Here is a 27,733-nt window from a genome sequence, read left to right on the forward strand (position 1 = left end):
TCAATCCGACTTGATACCTAGTCCAACATGCGTTACTCAATCTGAGTCCAGTATGGCCTGGACTGATTCGGACCAAGTCCGATCCAGTCCGAAGTACAAAGTTGGGTTGAGTCAGCACCGAATCGGATTGTGAGATGAGGGAGGGAGAGACCGAGAGAGTGGAGAGGAGTAGGAAGAGGAGGGTGACGCTGGTGGGTGGTTGTCGGGCTCGGATGATGAGGAGGATAAAGGAGGGAGAGAGAGAGGTTGGGCTTGGAAGATGAAGAGGATGAGGGAGGGAGAGAGATTTTGGGATCGGGTAAGGGTAGGGTGTGGCGAGTAAGGTTTGAGAGTCGGGTCTAACAGATCGAGTTTCGAGTCGAGTCGGGTCGAGTTACTAGGTAACTCGAACTCAACTCGGTTTAAGTTCGAATTGGACGAAGACTCGATTCGAACCGCCTCACCCATTCAGTTCATGTTGAGTCAGATCTGAACAAGTCGGACGAGTCGAGTTTGCCAGATTGAATCATCCGGTGCCCACCTCTAGGCATGACCACCCAAACCAACCCAACTTCTAAACGGATCGAACTCGGGCCAATCCCCAAAGGACCCGGCACAGACCCGAATCAAGCCCAAACCCGATACATCAGTGTGTAGTGCATTACCAAGCCAACCTCCGTTTCCTCTCCTTCGTAATGGGTAGTTGAATTATGGATGCATGCACGTCTGCAAAGCTGGCACGTGCGGGATCATGGATCACGTCCATGGATCCCATGTGGGCCACGCTTCAGTGGGCCCCAATCAGACCCTATACAAACAAGCACAACCAGCACAAAGTCTCTCTTTTTTTACATCACTACTGTTTTACCATCTACTCTAAAATTTCAATCCTCATCCCCACCTCCTTTCTACACGGCCAAACGCCACACCCAACACGCGAAAACCATCGAATCTCAACCGTACATTACAGGCCCATCGGACCCCACAACCCCAAAAAGGACTACAACTCATTGCACCATGATACAAATCCAAGATTTTGGTTTTTTTGCCTACTCAGGAGTTTTAATCCCCCGTCTCCTTCTTCACTACAACCTCACCAACGATGGTTGGATTTCCACTGGCATCTGCATTCGACAAACTGGCTTGGTTCTCTCCCACAGATTGATTTTCAACACTTTCATTCGCCGGAATATGATTCTTGCATGCCTCGGCGTTCGGCAAGTCTGTCTGCTTCTCTACTGCAGTTTGAGTTTCCCTGTCCTTGCCAACTGCAATTTGATTCTCACTTGCTTGCGTGCTTGGAGAACTTGCCGTATTTTCAATCGCGATTTGATTTTTGCCAGCTCTGTTGTTAACAGCAGTTTGATTCTCACCCATGTCGGAGTTTGGCGGGCTGATCGGCTTCTCAGCTGCTGTTGGATTCAGCACGCTTGTCTGGATTGAAACAGCAAATGGATTTTCATTGGCGCAGTTTGCTGTAGCATGATTCTCGCCAGCATTTGAGTACGTTATTACTACCGGCTCTTGTTTGGGTTCTTTCAGCACCAGCAACGAGCGATCCGGTTTCTTATCTTCTGCAGATGGTGGGCCACCACTGACGGTGGAGATGCTGGGAATCTTCATTTCAGCTTTTACAAGTGGACCAATGAACTTATGAGATGCTGGCTTAGATTCCATGCCCACTTGCTGAGCTGGCCGATTAGATGGGGCAGTGGGGCCTGTTGGAGGAGGAGGCCCTGTCAATGCCAATCTCCCAGAACTGCCTTGAATATGCTGACCAGCGGGTCGTGGGACACCTTGCGCCTTGGTAGAATAGACGGCTGGGGGTGATGCAAGTCCTGTTCTAATGTAATGAATGTTGGCTGGCCGGGGCCCCATGTGGCCACTGGCCAATGGGTTGGTAACACCTGGCAACGACGATGCGGGGACTGAAACTCCATGCCTGATATGGACAGCAGTTTTAGACTGTGCAGCTCTGAACAGGGTGGCGGCAGTGATAGGATTCGCGATGCGGGCCCCGGCAGCGACCGCAGCTGCTTGCACTATAGGGTTTGGACCCGTTGAATGCTTTATCGGGAACGACTGCTTTTTCGAGCCAGCCGGCCGCGATTTAGGTGCAGGATTGGATGTTCCTCTGGGAAGCGTAGCTGGGTTGGAAGCTTGTTGAGGTTGATGTACTGCAGGCATGGAGCTGCTGACTGGAGATGCTGTGCTGGCTTCTGAGGGTGGAACAGGAGCTGTCGAAGCTTCGGCTGTAGCAGCAGGAACAGTAGAAGCATTTGATGGAGTGCTTGATTGTGAGGCACCTGTTTCAAAATCAAGAAGCTTATATGCTAAATGACGGGAGATGTGTGCAAATCATGTAGGGAAGTCGAAACCGCAACTTATTATTATCATTATTATTGCATAATTCTCTACTTTTGTTTTTTCTTCTTTCTTTTAAATTTTTTTTTTTTTTTAGGGTACTGCCCTAACACAAAGGGTAGAATAAAAGGAACAGGCATAAAAAACAAGAGAGTATAACTCAATAGTTTGAAAACTAGAAAACTCAACTCAACTCAAACTCAAAACCTTGTCAAGTCGAGTCGAGTAACTCTGTTGAGTATTTTCTAGTCTCGAACATCAACACTCAATAATATTTATTATCCAAAATAAATATAAATATTTTAGAGAGTCGGGGAATCGAGTCAAGTTTTGTCTAGTTCCATCAAATTTTCTTTGTCAACTGAAGTCTTGATCGTGTCTTGACTGAGATGGCCAAATCGGGTTCTTTTGAGTCATGTTTTTTTCAAGTTTTTAAACCATGGCGTAAATAGTATTTTCCATACAAAACAAGCATTATATCTTGACCAAAAAACATGAATTAAATGATTCCAGACCCGACGACATGCCCCAAAAGTCTCACAGACTACAACGGCTCATGATCATCTTGCCACAGAGGACCCATGACCCATCAGATCTTTGCCCTTTTTCCAACCTGTCCTATTGTCAGTTGAATGCAGACAGTTGTCGTATTTCTTTCTTACCCATCTCCAATGTTCCAAAGATGGTGATATCATCGCTAGTATCGCCGGGTCAGCAGTACCGAAACCCCAAGTAATATAAAAAATTCCAACTACCGCCAATCATTTCGATATTATCAGTGATATTTGGAGATAGCAATGATACTAGCAATATTTTGGTCTCTAGATGGTATTAAAAAAAAAGAAGTTCCTCAGTACGGGTAATACTAGCGATAATACTGCCTATACCAGGGATATTTCTATAAAACGTCAGAAATTCGTGAGAAAATTAGGAAAATCCCAAAATTTGAAAAATCATAATCACTACTTTCATTTTTTGTTGAATCAAAGCTATATGGGAGAGAAATCTTGACTTGAAGCAGAGAAGGGCAAGAACTCAAAGGTGACAAAAAATCTGTAGGAACTTAATTGATTTCAAATGTTAGTGAGGAATGCAGTATCTATGCATGATTCAATCACTGACATGGATTGTGACAAATATATCAACATTTGAGTGGGTCAATGGGGGAAATCGGAGAAATCCTAATTTCCACCATTTTTAGCCCTCAAATTGAGAATGGATGTTTTATTACTTGCATTGTATAGAATTTAAATGATATGAACACATTTTTGATACATAAATGCACTGCTTTTCTTTTTTTCTTTCTTTTCTGACAATACATGTTTTAAGGCCCTATAAAATGGATAGTTATTATATATAGTTTTTTTTTTTTTTTAAAAATTAATAACAATATTTTGACTCCTAAATGTGTAAACATGTCTTTTAACATCTTCTGAAGTTTTATTGAAAAATTCCACCTTTTTTTTCCTAATGTTTAGCCCAATCAGAGATATTTTTCCAAATATCAGTGATAATATTGGCGATATCGATACATGTTTCCGTATCCCTAATCATTGATGCATATAACGATACTGATACTATGAACACTGCCCATCTCTGTATAGATTCCCGATGGAAGTGTCAAGATTGTCTCGCCCTAGAGGTACATAGGATCAACATTCCACATAGCACAACCATGGGCCCCGCTCGTACAAATGAAGGGCCCCGAGTATATAGATAGTACAGATATCAATCATCAAGTTGAGGATTATATGGTGAGAGAGAGAAGAAGAAGAAGAAAATATTGCCACTGACTAGATGAATGAGACCTCAGCAGTGGGAAACAAAGAAATGAAATTTACTGCTTGTATAAGATTTTTTTAAAAAGTACCAAAATTCATGAACTTATGATAAAATAGGAAAAAAAAAATACAAATGGGTGTAAAAGAATTCCAATTATTTCAGAAAAGGGAGGGAGGGAGGGAGAGAGAGAGAGAGAGAGAGAGAGAGAGAGAGAGAGAGAGAGAGAGAGAGAGAGAGAGAGAGGAAACCACAAAGACCATCCCAAATAATAAACCACCCACTTCAGCAAATCTAGTAAGCTTGTAAAGAAAATAGGAGAATCGGCAGAGAATTACCAATTCCAACTGCAGATGCAGATGATAAGCTTCCCATCATAGGCATGTTCAGAGCCATGGAAACAGCCTGACGTGCTGCTAGCTGTGCCTCGGAAAGTGTTGGACCCACCGATTTGCTCGCATTGCTTGGTTTCAGGTTGGGTTTTTTCTTTCTAATGATGGCCCATCTCTGCAAGTACACGAGCAACCCAATTAAACTTCTTGAGAGAAACAATAACTGCTATCATTTGAATGTTACAAGGACTTACAAAGTAAAATGCATGAGCTTATAAAGATTGTGGTTTGGCTTTTAACCATGTTTTAAATATATTTCACCAAATGCCAAAGATGGCGGGAAGTGTTAAGGTGATTGGTATTGGGAGAGACTGAAGAGCCAATTCCCAGCGAAAGTGTCAACACGTGAAATCAGGCCGGTCCATTCATCAACTGGGGCATGTGTACGCAAGATCCAGGCCATTCCTCATGTGGGTCCCACCATAACTATGGCTAGCCCAAAATCAGGCAGAGGGAGGGAGGGAGCGCTTTAGCTACATTCATCCTATAAACACGTTGTTCCTTAACTGCCAACACTCTGTATGGCAAATCTTATAGCTATACTATAAAATTTTCCTTTCAACTTGAGTGGTACATGGCAATCACATAAAATTCCAAAGACACCTCTCCATTACTTCTACCCATCTTGAATTCTATGAGTAAAATCCTTCTCAATCTCTCCTCTCTTGTGAATTATCAACTCAAGTTATCGAAAGTGGTCATTCTAAGAAGCTTCTTGGTTAGCAATCTTAACTAATTCCTTGTTTTTGCTCCTGTTGTTACTAAAATAACACTCCATATACTCTGCTTTAGTCCATATATCCTAAAGCACCCCTCCATAAATCTAGCTTTGTGCTTACACCCTCCCTCACCTTGTCAATCAAAACCATGTCATCTTTAAACAACATACATTCTGGGATCTCTTCCTGCAAATATGGAATGTTAACTTATGCATAACCAATGCGAAAAGGTACAAGCTCAATGCTGAGCTCTGGTGCAAGCTTACAGTAATTGGGAACACACTTGTCTCTCCACTAGTGGTCCACTAAATTAACTCTCTAGGGACTCTATCTTATACTTTCTTAAAGTCAATAAAGACCATGTGGAGATCCTTCCTATCCCTATATTCCTCCATCAATTGTTGACGTTAGAAAATAGATTCAATGGTAAACCTCCCTGACATTGAACCAAATTGATTTCTAATACGTTCATCTCATGCATGTCTTTGCTTAATCACTCTCCCAAAGTTTCATAGTAAGGCTCATAAGTTTAATGATTGTTAGTGTAGAACTGTATGTCTCTATTTTTATAAATAGGTACAACAATACTTTTCCTCCATTCATCTAGCATTTTTTTCGATCTTACAATCTTATCGAACAAATTTATCAACCAAAATAACCCACTATTCCCCATCCACTTCTAAACCATATACATTTTCCCAAAGTTAAAAGGAAAAACCTTAATTTGTTAGTTTTTATGGACAATTGTTTACTAGCACTTCATCATAGGTGTGAGGATGAAGGGACTACTTTGCCCCTAAAAAACCCTCCCTCCCTGCCTCTTATCAATGGTTGCACCATCTCCTCTGCCACACTGACCCTCTCTCGCTAACTAGTCGCACCATCTCTCCCACACTGACCCTCTCCTATCGACAGCCACTAATCTCTCTCCCGCACCCACCCTCTCTCATTGACTGCCACACCATTCTCCTCTCATGGAGCAACCCTCTCACGCCAATGGCCACGCTATCTTGTTTGAATTGCAAGTGCTTTGTCAGGGTCTTCAATCTATATCTTGTGCATGCATAAACCCCAAATCCAGAAGATGAGGGTTTTCTGCAAGTGAGGTCCATGTTTCAATGGTAGGGAGCTTTGTAGTAGTGGACAGAGAAGGGAGATGCAGATAGATAGAGAAAGAGAGAGAGGGAGAGAAACTTACCTAACTAGAAGAGATTGAGAAATCAAACCCTCTATTAGAGTTCTACAACATCAGCTACATAGTGAAATTGGTTTAAAATGTTAGAAAGGGGAAAATATTAGAAAGGGTTTAAAGTAGTATGAAATGTCTCCGAACAATTTGGATTTACTCTTACATATTAGTGTATTTCTATGGTTGAGATTTGAAGCCCTGATGAAGACAGGCCCATGGGCTTCAAAGTGTACAGACGTAGGCCTAAGAAAGCCCATAGTTATCCATAAGACCCATCAAATGAGCCCAATAGCAAGGTATTAGTGGATCTTCTAGTAAGACCTAGAGTACCATGGGAACTTGTTTTCCATTAGTTAGTTCTAGAAAATCCTAGGACATTAGTTCTGGACAGTCTTAGGACAATAGTACCATAAAGTCCTAGTTCCAGAAGCGTCATGGGAAGATTTAAGCATGGATTTCGTGTTGGGCATAACAAAAACCCAAAAAGGATTGGATTCTACTTTTGTGGTGGTGGATCAATTCTCGAAAATTACACATTTTATCCCATCTAAGAAGGCCTCAGATGCTTCTTATATAGTTAATTATTCTTTCAGGATGTTGTTCGATTGCATGGGGTGCCAAAAAACTACTGTTTCTTATCGGGATGTCAAGTTTTGGAAAGCATTGTGGGCAAAAAATGGGTACAAAATTTCTGTGTTGTCTGTTGCTTGTTTCTGTTTTGGCTTTTGCCCAATAAAATTCATCTTTCAAAAAAAAAAAAAAAAAAAGGTATGAAACTTACGCACTCCAGTGCTTATCATCCTCGGAGGGATGGTCAGACAAAGTAGTGAATTGAAGCCTGAGAAATTTAGTGCTTGGTTGGAGACAAAGTTACAACTTGGAATCTTATTCTTCATCAGCAGAGTTTGCTTACAACAACTCTGTTAATTGAATGATAGGCCGATCACTTTTTTTAGATTGCTAATGGTATTTTTTTTTTGGAAAGGTAACAAAATTTCCATTAAAAAGAAAAAGACCGCTGAGGTAGCGGACAGAGAACAACCAAAAGAAAGGCAAAAGGAAACACAGAAAGAGAAAACAAAACAAAAAAGAAAAAGAGAGAACAAAACACAAAACAGAAGAAAGCTGATGAGGACATCGTGCACACGCACGCCCGCACACCACCACCCCTACGCACGTACATACGCAGAAGGAGTACCCCACCATCGATCTGGCTCGATGACGACGTCCAGGGAAGGCCTCCTAGCTAGAAGACAAGTTTTGGTTCAGAAAAGTGGCTCGATAGTCAAGAAAAGCCCATCATGGGATCTCATGATCGTGGCCCACTCGTCGGATTGGTTTTATATTTTAGGTTTTGCTTATTGTTATTATTTAGAACATCGTGAACGCTTTAGATTTCCTTGTTTGGTTTTTATTTTAGTTTACCTCATCGCCAAGTAATAGGTGTCGCACATGGTGCGAGTTTTTGGGTAGAGGGTTCTCCCTATAAATAGGCACCCCTTGTAGTTCTTTTCATGAATTGAAGTTAATAAAAAAATTCCTGCTTTATTTTTCTGCTCTCTTCGTGAGTTGTGGAATAATTCAAAAGTGGGTGCGAAGCCCTCCCTTTTCGAAGGGCTAACTACCGTGGTGCGAAGCCACATCGATCCCAATTCACCCCCATCTTCCATCATCTTTTTTGCTATCTTCCCCCACCATCCGTACTTCGAATTTATCCTTTTGTTGCATCAGATTTCTTTATTACAGCAGATTTCCAGATTTTGGCCCGCAGGCGAGCTGAAACTTCGGCGGAGCACCACGCACAAACCGTACATCGGATCGAGCTGAGATTTGGAGGTTTTGGAGTCCATCGCTGGCTGACTAGGGCTAAGGTGGCCTTTTTCTGAATAGTGGGCCTCACACACGTGCGGCCGAGATCACACGCACGTCCGTCTGGGCCATTGTTGCTGTCCACACGCGGGATCATCTTTGGGCTCAGGTTTTTATCCTCTTTTATCCTCTCATAGCCGTTTTTCATAAATTATAACCCTAGATTACATGATCCCTTATTGATTTACCCCTTTTATCACCTTAGAGTTCCTTGAATTGAAATTAGGAAATCCCTTGGATTAGGGACTGATTTTTATGCATGAGTAGTTGATTTTATTTCCCTTTGACATCGTTTGGTTTATAATTTTTATTAGTCCAGTCCTAGCCTGTGTCGGCTTGGACCCGCATAGATTCCCCTTTAATTGAATGTTTGGATTTTCATGTGGGATGTGGAATTTGTGTGATTGTTTCTGAATTAGTGTGATCTAAGCCTGAAATCTTGCATATCATATTTAAATTCACGTCCTGCATCAAATTTGGTATCAGAGCCAAATTTTCTTGTAAGGGAATTCACCACATATTTAGGGTTTAGTTTGAGTCCTTCATGCATTCAGTCCATCATATATAGCTGAATTTTAGTAACAGTGTGCAGTCTCCTTCATATAAAGTCTCGTAGGGTCATTTAGTTTTTAGACGCATATAGTTGTCATAGAAGGTCCTTAGGTTGAGCAAGTCAGTGTATGCCCACACAAACGGGTCGCGGTTTCGGTTTACACCCCACACTAAACATGGAGCAACTACAAGAAACAGTGGCCAAGTTAGCCCAGCAAGTTGAGTCTTTGAATAAGCATTTGGAACAGCACATAGATAAACGCCTCGAAGAAATAGAGGCCTCCTTCAGGGCAAACCCCACCATTGGAGAGGATGCCCAATCTCAGGCAGTTGGTCAGGAGGTTAGACCAAGGAATGGAGGCGGTCAAGGAGCTGGTCATGAGCGCATATCTGTGCACCCACCCCGTGAGGGACATCATGATCAATATGATCCAAATGCACAACTCCTCAAGGGAGTTAGGGTAGATGCCCTTACTTTTGATGGCCACTTAGACCCTAAAGCTTTTTTAGATTGGTTGGCGGATATGGACCACTATTTTGAGTGGTATGATATGTCGGATGCTCGACGAGTCCAATTTGCCAAGATGAAGCTTGTGGGTCAAGCAAAGAGGTTTTGGGTGACAGTTGAGCGAAAAAAAGAAAGAGCGAGGGAACTCCCAATAGTCCATTGGGGAGAAATGAAATAAACGCTGAAAGAGAAGTACCTCCATTTCTCTTATCGCATGCGGTTGATTGAGGAGTGGCAGTCTCTTCGACAGGGTTCCATGAGTGTTGCTAACTATATTGAGAAATTCGAAGAGTACTCGACCCGCTGTGAGGTTGATGAGGACCCCGTACTCACCCTTGCTCGTTTTAAAATGGGCCTCCGTCCTGACATTAGGAGAGAATTGCTCGCCAAAGACATAGGCACTATCGAACAGTTGTACCAAATAGTGTTATATGTCGAGCAATACCTTAAAGCATTTGTGGGAAAGCGGTTTGACTTTCGCAAATCCGGTACTAAGGCCAACCCCTCTGAGGCTAGACCTAACATGGGATTTCAAAACAAACCTTCCCCTAATGTTCAGCCCAGACTTAAGGATGATAAGGGAAAAGAGATTGTCGGGTCCAGTTCACGTGGAAGTAGGGCCACTAGGTGTTTTAAGTGTCAGGGGTTTGGTCACTTTGCTCACCAGTGCGGCACGAGAGAGGGCACCAAAGTACTCCTTATTGATGGGCAAGTAGAAGTAGTGCCCCCAGAGAGTGATAGTGAGGAGAAGGAATATGAGCCAGTCGGAACCCCTAGTGATGAGGAAGAGGGAGCACAAGAGTCGGTGACCCTCGCAATTGTGCGTTACGCCCTGGCTCAAGCCAAGAACACCGATGACTGGCGCCGCAACACGATCTTCTACACTTATGCAAAATGTGGGAAAAAAAGCTGTAAGATGATCGTGGATAGCGGTAGCTGTGCCAACGTGGCATCGACTAGCACTGTGAGTCGTTTGGGCTTGAAGCTGGAAGCCCATCCTCAGCCCTATAGAGTCTCCTGGGTTGATGAAACATCCATTCCAGTCTCGCACCGCTGTCTTGTCCCTATTCAGTTTGGATCTTATAAAGACACAATTTGGTGTGATGTTGTTCCTATGGATGTGGGTCATGTCATTCTGGGTAGGTCGTGGCTCTATGACAGGGATGTTACCATATTTAGTCATTCAAATGTATGTACATTCTGGTTTGAGGGCAAGAAGGTCAAGCTAAATCCTCTGCCACCCAAGAATACAACTGGAAAAGAGTTCACCACACAGTGGTGTGAGCGGCCCAAAAGAAGTGAAGGAGTCGAAGTCCAAGTCCAAACCGCTCCATATTTTGAATGCCAAAGACTTTGAGCGAGAGACGAAAGCGGACTCGATGATATACACCCTTGTGGCTAGGGAGAGTGTACCAGAGACTAGCGTAGAGTTACCCACTGAGGCCATTCAGGTAGTACACGAGTTTCGCGATGTTTTTCCTGATGATTTACCGAATGAGCTTCCCTCTATGAGGGATATACATCATGCCATTGATTTAATCCCTGGGGCAACTCTACCAAACCTCCCACATTACAGAATGAACCCGAAGGAGCACGCTGAGTTGAAGAGGCAGATTAATGAACTCCTAGAGAAGGGTTTCATTCGAGAGAGCATGAGTCCGTGTGCCGTGCCCGCCCTTCTTACACCTAAGAAGGATGGCACATGGAGGATGTGTGTTGATAGTAGGGTCATCAACAAAATCACAATCGAATATCGTTTTCTCATACCGCGTCTTGATGACATGCTAGATATGATGGCTAATGCTACTATCTTCTCAAAAATCGACCTCAAAAGTGGGTATCACCAAATCCGTATACGCCCTAGTGATGAGTGGAAGACGGCCTTCAAGACGAAGGATGGGCTATATGAGTGGCTAGTTATGCCTTTTGGGTTAACTAATGCCCCAAGCACTTTCATGCGTGTGATGACCCAAGTGTTGAGACCCTTCATGGGGAAGTTCCTGGTCGTATACTATGATGATATCTTGATTTATAGCGTGACTAAGGAGCAACACCTCAACCATTTGAGGCAGGTTTGTGAGATCCTTAGGGCCGAGAAGTTGTACGCCAACCTAAAGAAGTGCGCGTTCTTGTCTAGTAGTGTGATCTTCTTAGGTTTTATTGTGTCAGCTGAGGACGTATCGGCGGATCCCGAGAAGGTCAAGGCCATCGTTAATTGGCCTAAACCCCGCAATATTCATGAGGTGCGCAGCTTTCATGGCTTAGCCACTTTTTATAGGCGGTTCATTCGAGGCTTCAGTTCCATTGTGGCTCCCATCACGGACTGCATAAAAAAGGGAGAGTTTCAATGGACAAAGGCCGCCTCGAAGGCCTTCAAGGAGATAAAGGTCAAGATGACCGAAGCTCCAGTTACGCGACTTCTAGATTTTTCAAAAGCTTTTGAAGTCGCATGTGACGCGTCAGGAGTCGGCATAGGAGGAGTACTTAGCCAGGAAGGGCACCCTGTCGCCTTTTTTAGTGAGAAACTGAATGAGGCGAAGCAAAGATATTCCACTTATGACAAGGAATTCTACGCGGTAATGCAATCACTACGCCATTGGCGACATTACCTGTTACCGCAAGAATTCGTCTTGTTCTCAGATCACGAGGTCTTAAGATACTTGAACTCTCAAAAGAAATTAAGCCCTGGGCATGCTAAGTGGGTTCAATTCCTTCAAGAGTACACTTTTGTGCTTAAGCACAAGGCCGGTGTAGAGAATAAGCCTGCCGACGCGTTGAGTCGTCGAGTTGCATTACTCAACTCCATGAACGTTGAAGTTATGGGCCTTGAGCGCATCAAAGAAGAGTATTCTGAGTGTCCAGATTTTAGAGTTGTGTATATGTCTTTATTAGAGAGTCCGTCAGGAGCTAACAGTGAGTATTTGATTTTGGATGGATATTTGTTTAGGAGTTACCGCTTGTGCATACCACACACCTCCCTTCGCGATTTTCTTGTCTGGGAGTTACATTCAGGGGGGGTTGCAGGTCATTTCGGTCGTGACAAGACCATTGCCCTAATGGAGGATAGATTTCATTGGCCAAGCCTCAAGCGGGACGTGGCCAAAATTATAGGGCAATGTCGTACTTGTCAACTGGCAAAGCAGAGGAAACAGAATACAGGATTATATACACCTTTGTCAGTCCCATTCATCCCTTGGCAGGACATCAGTATGGACTTCATGCTTGGACTTCCCAAGACTATTCGAAAGCATGACTCCATATTTGTTGTCGTGGACCGTTTCTCTAAAATGGCCCACTTCATTCCTTATTCTAAGACCTTCGACGCCTCTCATGTTGCCAAGCTATTCTTTAGTGAGGTTGTCAAACTGCATGGGTTACCAAAAACCATAGTGTCTGACCGTGACGTGAGATTCATGAGTTACTTTTGGAAGACACTATGTCACATGATGAATACTAGGCTCCAATTTTCTTCTGCCTACGACCCTCAGACCGATGGCCAGACTGAGGTGGTTAATAGGAGCCTAGGGAGTTTACTTCGATGTTTAGTGGGGGAGTATACCAGGACATGGGACGCCGTACTACCCATAGCTGAGTTTGCATACAATAGTTCTGTCAATAGGTTCACAGGTCTAAGTCCTTTTAAAGTCGTTACTGGTTATAAGCCTAGGAAACCTATTGATCTTATCCCCATGTCATTATCCCATAGGCCATCAGAGTGCAGAGTCTTTTGCGCATCACATACATTCATTGCATCAAGAAATCAGGCGAAAGATCACTACTAGTAATGAGTATTACAAATTTTCTGCAGACCTACATAGACGCTTCAAAGAGTTCAATATTGGGGACTCTGTGATGGTCCATATCAGGCCCGAGCGGTACCCTCCAGGGGCCGTTCGTAAGTTACACGCGCGTAGCGCTGGGCCCTTTAAAATTATAAAGCGAAACGGTCTCAATGCGTATGAGGTAGATCTTCCACCTTCCATGGAAATTAGTTTCACATTCAATGTGGAGGATCTAGTTGCTTTTCAGGGACCCACTGATACTTTGTCCAGCCCTTTGCCCACCCATCCTTATGTCCCAACCTTACCCTTTGATCCATGGCCTCTTCCCGACCTTTCATGCCAGCCTCTGCCTCCCATACCTAGCCTTCACATACCCAAAGAGGAAATAGAGGATATCCTAGACCATGAGATAATTTCCACGTCGGATGGCGGGTTTCAGAAATACCTAGTTAAATGGAAGTCACGCCCAACTTCGGACAGTGCGTGACTCACTGAGGAGGAGCTTCAGAGACTTGATCCCGACATCCTAGAGCGGTTCAGGAGTTTTATTTCGCCAGTGGCGAGATCTTCACAGCCGGGGAGAGTTGATGAGGACATCGTGCACACGCACGCCCGCACACCACCACCCCTACGCACGTACGTACGCAGAAGGAGGACCCCACCATCGATCTGGCTCGATGACGACGTCCAGGGAGGGCCTCCTTGCTAGAAGACAATTTTGGTTCAGAAAAGTGGCCCGATAGTCAAGAAAAGCCCATCGTGGGATCTCATGATCGTGGCCCACTCGTCGGATTGGTTTTATATTTTAGGTTTTGCTTATTGTTATTATTTAGAACATCGTGAACGCTTTAGATTTCCTTGGTTTTTATTTTAGTTTACCTCATCGCCAAGTAATAGGTGTCGCACATGGTGCGAGTTTTTGGGTAGAGGGTTCTCCCTATAAATAGGCACCCCTTGTAGTTCTTTTCATGGATTGAAGTTAATAAAAAAATTCCTGCTTTATTTTTCTGCTCTCTTCGTGAGTTGTGGAATAATTCAAAAGTGGGTGCGAAGCCCTCCCTTTTCGAAGGGCTAACTACCGTGGTGCGAAGCCACATCGATCCCAATTCACCCCCATCTTCCATCATCTTTTATGCTATCTTCCCCCACCATCCGTACTTCGAATTTGTCCTTTTGTTGCATCAGATTTTTTTATTACAGCAGGTTTCCAGATTTTGGCCCGCAGGCGAGCTGAAACTTCGGCGGAGCACCACGCACAAACCGTACATCGGATCGAGCTGAGATTTGGAGGTTTTGGAGTTCATCGCTGGCTGACTAGGGCCAAGGTGACCTTTTTCTGAATAGTGGGCCTCACACACGTGCGGCCGAGATCACACGCACGTCCGTCTGGGCCATTGTTGCTGTCCACACGCGGGATCATCTTTTGGCTCAGGTTTTTATCCTCTTTTATCCTCTCATAGCCGTTTTTCATAAATCATAACCCTAGATTACATGATCCCTAATTGATTTACCCCTTTTATCACCTTAGGGTTCCTTGAATTGAAATTAGGGAATCCCTTGGATTAGGGACTGATTTTTATGCATGAGTAGTTGATTTTATTTCCCTTTGACATCGTTTGGTTTATAATTTTTATTAGTCCAGTCCTAGCCTATGTCGGCTTGGACCCGCATAGATTCCCCTTTAATTGAATGTTTGGATTTTCATGTGGGATGTGGAATTTGTGTGATTGTTTCTGAATTGGTGTGATCTAAGCCTGAAATCTTGCATATCATATTTAAATTCACGTCCTGCATCAAAAGCCCAGCAAAGAGGAAAAACAGAACGCATCTACGTGGTGCGGAGATGGATGCCGGTGAGGAGAGAAGGGTAGCTGAAGTTTGGGGAAGTGCAGGCCCATTCAGAGAGGAAATGCTGAATACGCTTGATCACGTAGAATACAGAATGAGACTCATCTCTAAAACAGCGACAATTTCTTTCTTCCCAGATAGCCCACCAAGCAGCAAGAAGAGAGCTTCCCCAGGCCACAGTTCTGTTCTTTCCCAGGGAAACACCATGCCACGCCGCAAGGACGTTGCTTGTAGAATTAGGGAAAGACCAGGAAATGTTAAAATTGGACAGGATAGTCGACCAGACCGTTTTGAAGTAAGGACAATGAACAAACAGATGGTCCGTCGTTTCCTCGTTTGACAGGCAACAGATACAGATATTTGTTAAAAGCATTCCTCTTTTCCTCAGATTGTCTACAGTGAACACTTTTCTCTTACCAACCAGCCACCCAAAGACCGCGATCTTTGGAGGCACCTTGTACTTCCAGACCTTCACAGTACTTCCAGATTGCTAATGGTATTAATCCTAGGCAGCCCATTGATTTGATTACTTTGCCAGTGTTTGCTCGCATTGGTGAACAGGTTAAAACATTCTCTCAGCATATCAAAGCAGTCCATGATGATGTCCGTTGGAAAATTGCAATTAGTACTGAAAGGTATAACGATAAAGTTGAACTTGATCGATTTGTTGCCCCATTCAATGAGGGTGATATGATGATGGCTTGTTTACGACCTGAGAGATTTCCAGCAGGCACCTATCACAAGGTTATCGTATCTTAAAGCAACTTGGAGAAAATGCTTATTTATTAGAGCTTCCATTGGATGTTCGATTCAGTCCTATCTTTAATTTTGAAGACTTAACAGCATATTTTAGTCACCACCAGGAGATTGAAGAATGTACTATCCACCGTCCCCCAGAACCTAAAGGAAAATAGAAGAAATTGAAGATGTGCTTGATGATCAAATTGTATCCAGAAGGCATAGTGGATACTAGAAGTTTTTACTTGAGTGGAAGAATTGCCCTCGACCAAATTGTATGTGGATCACCATGGACGATTTTCAGCAAATAAATCCTAATTTGTATGAGCATTGTCAGGCTATTCACTTGTCAGAGCCAAGTTTTCTCAAGCTAGAGGGAATTGATGAAGACAGGCCCATGGGCCTCAAAGTGTATAGTTGTAGACCCAAGAAAGCCCATGGTCGTTGATAAGCCCATCAAATGAACCCAAACAAGGTATCAGTGGGTCTTCTAATAAGACCTAGCGTACCATCAGAAATTGTTTTTCATTAATTAGATAAAGTGAGTCCTAGGACATTGGAAGTTGTTATCATTTATAAGTTAGTCCTAAGAAGTTGAGGCTATTTTAATTTCCCAAGTCTTTGCATTTATGAAAGAGGGTGAAGATCTAGGAGTGTATGCAGTGCGGGCTAAAAGGCCCCCATACCGGCAGGAGGGCAAGGGGGCATAGATGCCAAACCTGACCCCTATCTATCGTCATTCTAGCATTTATATAAGAAAGTATTGGAAGTTGTTATCATTTATGAGTTAGTCATAGGCAATTGGAGATTAAGTCTTGCATGTATGAAAGAGGGTTCTAGCATTTATAAGAAGGTTATATTGAGTTCATAAATAGAGGACCCTATATCAATGTAATTCGATTCATATTTAAAGTGAATGAAAGTTCTTGAGTAAGGTGTGACTCCTTACATTGGTTGGTGAGACTTCAAAAGATTCCTGAAGAAGTAGAGAGACTCTACTTCATACCTTCTTCTTTCTAACTCATGATATTGAACCCCGCATCCCTTTAAAAAGAAATCCAGCATCATTATTCTGTTTGTTCTACATCTATTTGTGACACTCCAACTAAGATATCCATAGAAGTAGAGAGACTCTACTTCACACCTTCTTTCTTTCCCCTACTTCTTTCATACCTTCTTTGTTTCCCCTTCTTCTTCTTCCTTATGATATTAAACCCCGCATCCCTTAAAAGAAAAGGATCCAGCATCATTATTTCTCTGTTGTACTTCTACATCAAGCCCTCTTTTACTCCAGGGTCGTTTTTGTCTTTTTTGAAAAAGTAATGAACAATGTCACCAATTCCTTTAGAGAAAGTAACCCAAGGCTGGGTTAGCACACATACGTGAAAAGTTACGGGGTTTTTCACAAATATGCATGCGTTGGGGTTTTACCCCACATGAGCACTCAAACCCATGACCTCAGTGCTGAAACGCACTGTCTACCATTGAGCCATGCATTATATATATATATATATATATATATATATATATATATATATATATATATATATAAAGAAACCTTTTTTTAAAAAAAAAATTGTAATAATTAATATCAAGTTGATAAAGGTGAGTCTTCAAGTCAACTCGACCCCTCTGAACATCGAGTTGAGTTTTTGAGCTATGGTGCATGGACCCTCCTGAGTTTCGAGCCAGTGCACGTTCACTATAGCACCCACCTGATGAGTGGCCACATACTGCACTCATTTGCAATGTAAGCACATGTGCTGAGAACCACCTCATCAGTCTATCCTCATGCTAGATATTTAGCTCTTGAGAAGTAAGCGGAAGAGGGAAAAGAAAAGCATAAGGTAGAGAAAAAATGTTGGGAACAAAAACTAGCAGAAGGAAACATATTCTCTCTTAAATATGGCTATTATTCAGAAATCTTGAGGCACTTGATGCCAGGAATCATTCTTCGCCTCTTTGCAATCAAAAGCATAAGAAAACACTTCCGCAGCAAGACCATGGGAGAATTATATGATCACCACCATGGGGATTCACAATGTTTCATCAGGTATTCAACTTGCACAAGTAGGTACCATGGTTTCTCGGAGAATGTTGATCTGCAGGGCCCCACCCAAGATTGACCTTGTCGAAAGGAAGACCACAGCCATCCAATATTCAGCCCTATTCAATTGAATGGGGACCATTGCTGCATTTCTTTTCCTAGCCATCTATTTGGCGGCAGAAAATCTAAGGGTCAGGATCATCCCATCGAGGAGATATTTGAGGGATGGTCTATCCATGGTGGGCCCATCAGAAACTAAAAACGTGAGCATGCTAACATGGATAATATCCTCGGTCAAGGATCATATAATTCTTCCATTCCCAGATTGTAGATTGCAAATGATTGAATACACTGCACAAAAATCAGAAACAGAAGTGCCCGGAGAAATTAAAGATTCCAAGGGTAAAGGAAACCTGAGATAGCTGTGAAGCAGTACGGTCATGCTTGAAATCTCCTTTCAAGATGTTAGCCCAATTCCCTTCACCACATTTCTGCACTGCTGCAATAAGTTCCATATCCTCTTCCTCAGTCCATAACTTCCTCTTCCTTCGAGGAGGAAGGTTCCCACTCCCTGGCCCATTTCCATCCAACTGTTCCAAAGATGGCACCGAAGGTAACGGTTGTTTCTGGACCGAAACAGGAACCGTTATGTTTGTCCCTTGTGTAGAGCGGGCCTGCTGAGGATTGTCTGACGGAGCACGTGATGCCTGGCCGTTGGGTATGTTTATAGTCAAAGGTGCCTCTACAGTGGCACGATTTGGCGGGCCAGAGTCGTTTGGCATACCAGAAGCAATTAGAACCTGACAAGCCAACCACTTCAGCAACCATTAGACACTAATTTATCATTGTTTGGCCAAAAAAAGAACCAGAAGTAGCATGCTACAATCAAAGCATCCAAGTGGTCCATAAGATAGGCCCCACCATGTAGATTCCGTGGCAAAGTATCAGGATGGTCTAATCATTAGGTGGGCAATGGTGCATGAACTGCCCATTTTCTTGGTACACTGGTCACACCTGATATGTGGACCAACCTGAAGTTTGAGCCATGGAATCTACATAGCAGGGCCCATCCAATGGATGGCTTGGATCTCGCAGACATATGGAAGATACCTCAAACGGCATGTAAACGGGCTATGCTATATGCACATGTGGGGTTGCATAACCTCTATGAATAATACACATTTACGAAAACTACATGGATCTATCTTTCTTACAGATGATCTTAGTGATGAAATGACAAACTGTCCACTCGCTAATTACATTGACTTGATGAGGATGTTTGATCTTTATAGTTAAAAGTTGTAAAAAATAACAGCCAAAAAATAACACAGAACTGCCATTACGAACCAAACTTGAAAAATCCAAACCCTTAGTTCCAAATGCAATATGGATTGTTTAATTTCATGTAAAGGAAATGAATCAATGCTACTCAAGGTTTGACGTATCCCCTGATACGTACTGGTATCGTCCATGAAATGTATTGGCCCATAATGGCCCGATACAGGGGCAATACAGTGCAATATGACCCTGTATTGGACATGAACAATTCGACGCACAAACACAATTTGCAAACCATGATGCTCTACTGAATATGTGCGTGACTGAGAAAATCATCATATCGAAGTGCATTGCAATTCTAACAGCAGAGATTGAGATTACCTTTACACATGCTGCTGCTTCTGTTGAAGCTTCAGCATTAACAGCGGGGAAAGGCTCCAATTCGAATTCCAAATCACTGTCATCATCCTGAAGGAGATTACAAGCATGATCAGGATTAATTACCTGACACTATACATGGTAATAAAGGCATCAAAACTCGTAGCAAGCAAAACCTGCAGGTCATTTTGGTGTCTGAAATTGAAACTTTTATACCTCAATCCATGTCATGTACGAGTATTTCTTCTCATTCCTGACTAGAACTGTAAATATGCTAGACTTATGTTGTACGGACCCGAATTTGAATTGGTCAGGCTTTGCCTATTCGAAATTTTTAACTCGCTCAGGCCCAAGCCCGACTCAGCTCAGCCCATCTAGTAGTAAGCAGATCTCATTTTCAGGCCCATTAGTACTATTCAAGAGATTTTAGGGACTTAAGCTTTCTATTACCATTCATAAGCATGTCTGGTTTGGTTAAGGCCAAGCTTTTTTTTTTTTTTGAAAGATGAGACAAATTTTAAAAACAGAACAGAATACAAGAGCACTAAAGGCCAGGAAGTCCAAGGGCTACCAAACCAAACTATAAAATATACACCAACAGACCCACAGCAGATCGCAGACCAACATAATGGCTATCAACGAACTCTCCTTTCTTCAATGATCAGTGCTGGAATAAATGGCTCCCCATTTTGCATTAAAGTCTTCTTCTTCATTTGCTTCTCTAAGAATAGGCATGAAGGAGACCTGCTTCTCCCCAGTTAACGTGTCTCATTTTCTCACCTGGAGCCGACCTACAACCTGTTAAGTATGGCCAAAACCCATCTAAGAAGCTGGTTGGACCAGCTGACCCACAAGCCAACTGGAGTTAAGCCCGAATGCTCTCTTAATGTTGAGCATGAGTGGGAAACTGCCAAGTCTTAGCCATAGCCTGAGCTTGAGTGTTCGCCTGCTATGTAAATTGTGAGAATCCTAACCACGCACATGCGCCATGAGCCTTCTTCAGCACCAAGACAACAGCGAGGCGCAAGGGGATGTACCGGGCCTCCCATGACCCTTTTCAAGCAGCTCCTTCAAGTGCTGCCTAATCTCCTCATTGGCCCATTGCCAGTGCTAGAAATAAAATGTTAGAAAAAGGAAAACGCTTGCATACCTTGCATGGATACCTACCAGGCTCACTTTCTCTAATGTGGGAGAAATGATTTAATGTGCATGAAATCCACCCTGTCCATCAGGCACACAACCCCTTGTTTGGCCTTGATCACAAAAAGCAGGCTGATTCAACAGTCAAGTAGACCGCCCACTATAAATTATACATAAAACTTCTATATTCACGTGGTATGGCCCACTTGAGTTTTGGAACAGCATGATTTTTGATTAATTATTTCATCCTGACAAGGCACATCTGACGAATGGATTGGATGGCTAAACACCACAGTAGGCCCTACACAGAACTAATGGTGGGCATCCAATCCCAAATGTTTCCTATGGTGTTGCCTGCCAGATTTCTGGATCACCATGATCTTTTGGTTTGAGGGTGCATATAAGGCAGCGTACTTGACGGATGGGGTGGATCTCATGAAAGTTCCACCCATGTGTGGCTCTCAGTCAGAGAAAGTGAGCTAGTGAGGCATCTAGCATGAGGCATGCTAGCACTGCTCTTAATAAAAACTCCAACCAATGACCAAAGCCCAATAGACAAAATCCCTCTAATCATTGGCTAAGATCATCCAAACATTGAGTTTTTTGGGGCGTGGCCCATCCAAAGTCCCAACCAAGGTGTGCCATAACGGCCGCTACATGAAAATAAATAGGGCAATTGTTACATGTTACGGGATCGTAACGGCCATTACAAAAAAAAAGACCCATAACAGCCCTGTAATGGCCCTGTTACGGAGCCGATGCAGTTTTTTTTTTTTTTTCCTTGAAAAAAAAAAACAAAAAAAAGAAGCCATTACAGCTTGTATCATAACGGTAACGGTGGCGGTCGTTACTGCAACCATTACCGTTAGAGAATACCATGGTCCCAAAAGATGAACATCTGGATCTTGACATGTGTACACATGTATAGGTATGGAAAGCTTGATAACTAACTAATATACGAGCTTTCCCTCAAAAGAAAAAGAAAAAGAAAATAATAACCAACCTCCGTCAATTGTTTATTTACATTAGTTGACATTATTGATATTTATCTAGGTGAAAAATTCAACCAGACAAAGCTCCATGGTCATATTTTATTTTATTTTATAGTACGGCCGTTTCCATGATCTTGGGTAAAAGAGGAAGGAAAGGCTAAGATGCTTTTGCTAATATACATTTAAAAGCTGGCCCAAATTTGTTGGGGAAAGGCTAAGATGCTTAAAATGATTATTTTTTTTTAATGGAAAATCATCCTTGTGATGATGATTTTACTTTTGATATTGATTCAATGTAATTGTTCAACAACACAAACTTGTACCATGGACTTGACCAGACTGACTCAGCTCCTAGTTGCTGAGTCAAATGAAAGTTATGACTCAGCTAGAACTATACTCAAATCAAGACTACACAAATCTTCTTATTGCTTAAAGAAATTTGACACTTGAAACATGGGACACAGACTCAGATGATCGATTCAACTTGGTTGGGTCACACTCACAAAGAAAGAAAGAAAGAAAAAGAAAGGATAGAAGTAAAAAATGAGTCGTGAAAAAACAGGCAATGAAAAAGGAAAAATAAATTAGAAATGCACATGCTCACTTGTCAGTATTAGTGAAAGAATTGGGAATGAAAATGGAAAAAAATAAAGCAGAAATGCACATGCTCACTTGTACGTATTACTGAGAAGTCTGTTTGCTGAAATATTTTTACATATCAAACAATGCCTTTGTGCAATCAAACATGACTTGAAAGATCGAAAGAGAACCCATCCAGTTACAAGGAATAACATGGTTTCTGAAAGTAACTCTCCAGCACACAGAGCCCCAAAGCAGCATGACTTGTTTAAAGAACACACATGCTGGGATGTGGGGGAGGTCATTTTGTGCCAGACCAAAACCAACTTGACATCTCAATTTCTAAAGAGCTCTGATTCCATGATAGTTTACCCGCTAAAAACACAGTAAGGCATGAACAATCTTTCTTTTTTCTTTCTTTTTTGAAGGTAGTAAGGCATGACCAATCCAACCTTAATAATGATAATACAGAGAAAACCAGAGAAAGAAGCACATTTTACATTCTACACAAATGCAAAAACAAACTGCCACTTAAAAGTGTCATGCTTACCACAGGTTCAGCACCATCTTCCAATTTCTCTAGCAATGTATCATGGTACGCCAGATGCCGCCATAGCATCTGATATTCCCGTGCATTCGAAATGCCAGTAGACGTCTTGCTCACCAGTGCATTCCAATCAATTTTCACACCAGTGAACTGAGCAACTTCCTGAAGTAGAGCAAGTATTGTTGTTGCAGTGTACCTGAAAAAAGATGAAAAGGTCAATAGAAGTCTATGTGGCCAAATACATCATTATAACCAACCAAATGCTTCAGTAGAGCTTCAGCTTTCAAAACACCCAATACACCGAATGCCATCATAACAACAAATCATGGAAAACATAAGACAAATGAGTGATTCATACTTTCTTTTTTGCCATACTCCAATGCAACATATTATATATGGTGTCCTAGGTAACGAGGGGATCTCAGGCTTTAGGGGCCGTTAGGTTACTGGGTTAGTGAAAAGGTTCCATTTAGATAGCCTTGTCCGGCCACGGCATATGCCCATGGTTTGTTAACAACAATTATTCATATACAGCTAATTTCAATAAAATTAAAGACAAGGCTGTCCAAAAAACTAGCCGTTATTGTTGATTGGGAAATCTGGACAAAATTTTGGTTTTAGCCCATTTTCCACGAAATACAAGGACTAGCGATCGTTTGTGCACAACTAGGATACATGTGCCAAATTTGTTACATAAGCCACAAGTGTACATGCATAAGTGAGATCACTCATCTTCAACCAACCCTCATGTGCCAAATTTAACCTTAAGAGCCCCACATGTTCCACATGTGCCAATACCCATGTGTACACCATACGTGTCACATGTGCCAGCATGCATGTTCAAGAGATTGACATTTCCGAAGATGCATCTTCAAGTAAACTATATATGTCACATATGCCAGTATTAACCTACAAGCGTGCTGCATGTCCACGTGTCAATGTGCCTAATGCAAAGAAGAGCCACACATGATTGTCTAGACAAGGTGTTTGACAAAACAATAGATAATACAACAAGATATTTCATTCATAAAAGACTGTTTAGACACCCTTTGTTGGACAAGTTCAAAAAGTTCTATCCGAACACAACTTTGATGGTAACCAAATGAAACCTTATTTATGTGGCAGATAATGTATGATATCAACATCAACCAATGCATCAATATAGTGATTAAAGCAAGTTTTCAATTTAGGATTTCCAACATTGCCACCTTGTTTTTTAAGATTCTTCTATTCCTTTCTTTCCAAACATTCCTCAAATCAGCAAACAGGACCATCTTCCACATGAACCTACCTGTCTAGGAAAGGCCCTCCAAACCATCTCTCCAAATATATCCCCCCAAATACTCTTGAATCATCAACTCAAAGCCAAACAATGACAGGAAATGGCTTACAACCTCTCTCGCTGATTTGCAATGAAGGAAAAGATGGTCCGCAATTTATTTCTCCTCCCAACAAATATAGCTCATATTTGGAAGCACGAAGTTAATTTTTCTCGAGTTTTTTATGGGCAACAACGAATTTATTAACAAAAGAGGAGCTACACAACCCATTTAAGGCAATGGATAAGACGCAATCCAAGACTCCTTTTACAAGGACATTGGTTGTACAATTAATCTCTATAGGGACCAAATTATATTTGAAAGGCATCGAAAGCAAGCACATCTTTATGTCCTTTAGGATAAATGCCAAATTCCAAGGAGGATGAGCTTATCCACTCTTAAAATTTTGTTGAGGCAGCCAACCAAGTGAAAGCCTTAACCTTCAGGGAAAACCTTTACCCCATGCCTTAGCACATGAAGATCTTGCTTGAAGCCTGTAATTCGAGCAAGGAAGGATTTTAGAGGAAAAGCACCCATTCATTGACCACTTCCAATACCTCTTATTTGGCTTCATTGGATCTATAACCACCTCTTTCAAGGCACCCAACAAAATTTTAAAGTTGTCTATCGCATCTTCTTTTAGAGTACCTCTCTCTAATAAATAAATAAATAAACTTATTTTAGATTACAGTGAAAAATAGTAATCCGTACCACACTGCTTCCAACAAGTTCATAACAATCCTTAATAGTGCCCTCTTCCTCAAGGTGAGGGCAAACAAAGATAGAAAGAAAGACCAATGGAACATCCCCCACCAAGGTGTTCTGTAACGGACTAATAGTAATGGTGGCCATAACGGCCACCACTGTTACCTTCATGATATGGGTTGTAACGGCTGTTACAACCCCCGTAACGACCGTTACGGTCACTTTTTTTTTTTTTTTTGGAAAAAAATCCTGAAAAACCTGTATTTGCCTTGTAGTGTTGATTAAAAAATATGAAAAACATGTATTTGCCCCATAACAGACAATTACGGGGCTGTTATGGCCTTTATAGGGGACATAATATGCCATTAACGGCAATTACGAGTCGTTTTTTCCATAACGGCTGTTACGGCCGTTACGACCCCATAACGTGTAATGGTTGACACCGTTACCTTTACGTAACAGCCTTTACGGCCCCGTAACGGCCTTTACAGCACACCATGTCCCCCACCCATAGCTCTTCCCAAAAGAGAATCTTATCCACCGTATCAAATTTGAAACGTACCCCCTCCTTGAGTGCCCTTCCCACTTTTTGGAAATATCACCATTCTAGTTGTGTAGACAAAACATGCTAATGAGTTTCCAAACCTCCAACTGCCTCTCTTACCCAGAGGCCCTACTTGGGAACCATCCAACTCCCCATGCTTACCTGCAATGACTTTTTTATTTTTTGCATGGCAATTTCATTAAAACGAGAGAGAGAGAGAGAGAGAGAGAGAGAGAGAGAGAGAGAGAGAACGAATGTTGCACGCAACCAACAAACAAGCTTGCAATGACATTTGACCATAATGTCCCCTCTCCTCCATGAAACACCACCGTCACTTGGTGAGAAGTGCCAAAATGAGGAATTAGTAAGAATTTTAGTGGCGATAGAAGTGGAAATGAGGAATTAGTAATAATTTTAGCGGCAATAGAAGTGGAAATGAGGAATTAGTAATAATTTTAGCGGCAATAGAAGTGCAAAATAATTTTACCATAATTTTGCATGGCAATTTTAGTTACGATTACTGACCAAGAAGTGCCCCAAAATGATCATTTTCGACTATCTTGCGTCGATCATTTGGGAGAGTGGCAAGATTGAGAAGGATGTTGCTCGTATAATTAGAGTTGGGTGGATGAAGTGGAGATGCTCCTCTGGAATTTTATGTCATCAGCGCATACCAAATGAAGTTGAAGGGGAAATTTAATAGGATAGCTATAAAACCAGTGCTTTATGAGACAAAATATTGGGCGGCAGTCAAGGACAACATGTTCATAAGATGTGCATAGCCGAAACGAGGATGTTGAGATGGATAAGTGGCAAGAAAAGGAATGATCGAATTAAAAATAAAGGCAGTCGAGGGAACTTAAGAGCAACAACAATTGATAATAAGACGAGCCAAAGTAGACTTAGATGGTTTGGCTACGTGCAATAGAGACCAAGAACTACACTGGTTAGGAGTGAGTTGGTTCAAGTTGAAGGCTATAAATGGGCAAGGATAAAAGCCAAAAGGATGTGAGAGGAGGTATTAAGAAAATGTGTTGTGAACTAGGGTTTAACTGAGGACATGGTCCTTGATAGTGGAACAAGATTCGTGTAGCTACACTAATTAGATGGGACAAAGCTCAAATGATGATGATGATGATGTCATCATGCTATTATCAACATCTTACCGATTCGAACTAAACATGGGTTCTACAACAAGGTATTCCGTAACGGTAAATAGTGGCCGTAACGGCCACCACCATTACTTTTACAATACAGGACGTAATGGCTGTTACAGTCTCTTTTTTTATTTATTAAAATAATTTAAAAAAAAAAAAAAACCCAAAAACTTGTACCTGCCCTATAACAAGACCCTTACAAGGCCGTTATGGCCTTTCCAGGGGGGCATTATGAGGGCTGTAACAGCGATTATAAGTTATATTTTTCATAATGGCTGTTACATAACATGTAATGGTTGCTACCGTTACCTTTATGGCTCTGTAACAGCCATTACGACACACCAAGTTCTACAATCTACAATCTTGTGTATTGGATGTGTTTGGTTATCCAAGGGCCCACTAGTTAGAAGGAGTGAGTTGGTTCAAGTTGAAGGCTAAAAGTGAAAGGGGAAAGCCCAAAAGGATGTGAGCATTGGTCTTAAGAAAATGCATTACGAACTAGGGTTTAACTGGGGATATGGTCCTTGATAGAGTGCAATGGAGGAACAGGATTTGTGTAGCTAACCTAATTAGTAGGGGATAAAGCTCAAATTATGATTATGACTTCATGCTATTATCAACGTCTTCCTGATTTAAACTAAACGCGTGTTCTACAATCCACAAGTTTGTGTATTGGATGTGTAGGTTATCCAAGGGCCCACTGCATCAACGGCCCCAATCACCTAACTACAAGCCACAAGTTCAAGAGTAGATAATTTCTTCTTCTTTTTTCTGGATGCTTAGGGTTAAAGAACTGCCCACAACATCAACGGTCCTGATCACCGAACTACCATCCACCAGTGCAAGACCCACTGCTGCCCGAGTACCCTATACACATCCTCAGGCCGAGGATCCTATAACCTCTGAACTAGAAACTGGGGTCAGTTTGTAACAGCTTCTTACTACAACTATTTCCTTATTTTCGTAAATTCTCCTAAAACATTCAATCCAGCGCCAGAAAAAAAAATCATTTCCATTACATAAATTCAAATTCAAAAAAACCAACTTGCAGAAACAAGGCAATGAAATGGAAAGGAAAAAAATAAAAAATATTATCTATTAATTTATTTAATTAAAAAAAAATTTAAAAAAAACAAAAAAAAAAAAACAGAAGCATTGTAAATTTTTTTACCTCTGCAAAATCAAGGAAATGTCTTCTTCGCTGATGGAAGCTTTCTTCTTCTTCTTTTGATTCGCTCCTATCATGATTTGTTCTGCTGATCATAGATTAAAGGAGATTGAAAAGGAAAATCCTATAGAGCGAGAGAGAGAGAGAGTGGGGGAGGAAG

General features: G+C 42.0%; 1 protein-coding gene across 2 annotated transcripts; it reads right to left on the reverse strand.

Moving 5' to 3' along the window:
• Window positions 1–804: 804 nt before the first annotated feature.
• On the reverse strand, window positions 805–27,733 carry LOC131218680 (uncharacterized). Of its 2 annotated transcripts, XM_058213367.1 has the most exons (6): window positions 27,577–27,733; window positions 22,684–22,876; window positions 19,426–19,512; window positions 18,180–18,566; window positions 4,461–4,629; window positions 805–2,285 (listed from the first exon to the last, which is right to left on the reverse strand). In XM_058213367.1, the coding sequence occupies exons 1-6, from the start codon at window positions 27,648–27,650 to the stop codon at window positions 1,042–1,044; spliced, it is 2,154 nt and encodes a 717-aa protein (XP_058069350.1). In that variant the 5' UTR covers window positions 27,651–27,733; the 3' UTR covers window positions 805–1,041. The 2 variants fall into 2 exon arrangements, with proteins under 2 accessions (XP_058069350.1, XP_058069351.1); XM_058213368.1 differs by lacking the exon at window positions 18,180–18,566.

This window comes from Magnolia sinica, chromosome 11 (assembly GCF_029962835.1).
Source record: "Magnolia sinica isolate HGM2019 chromosome 11, MsV1, whole genome shotgun sequence".
NCBI lineage: Eukaryota > Viridiplantae > Streptophyta > Magnoliopsida > Magnoliales > Magnoliaceae > Magnolia > Magnolia sinica.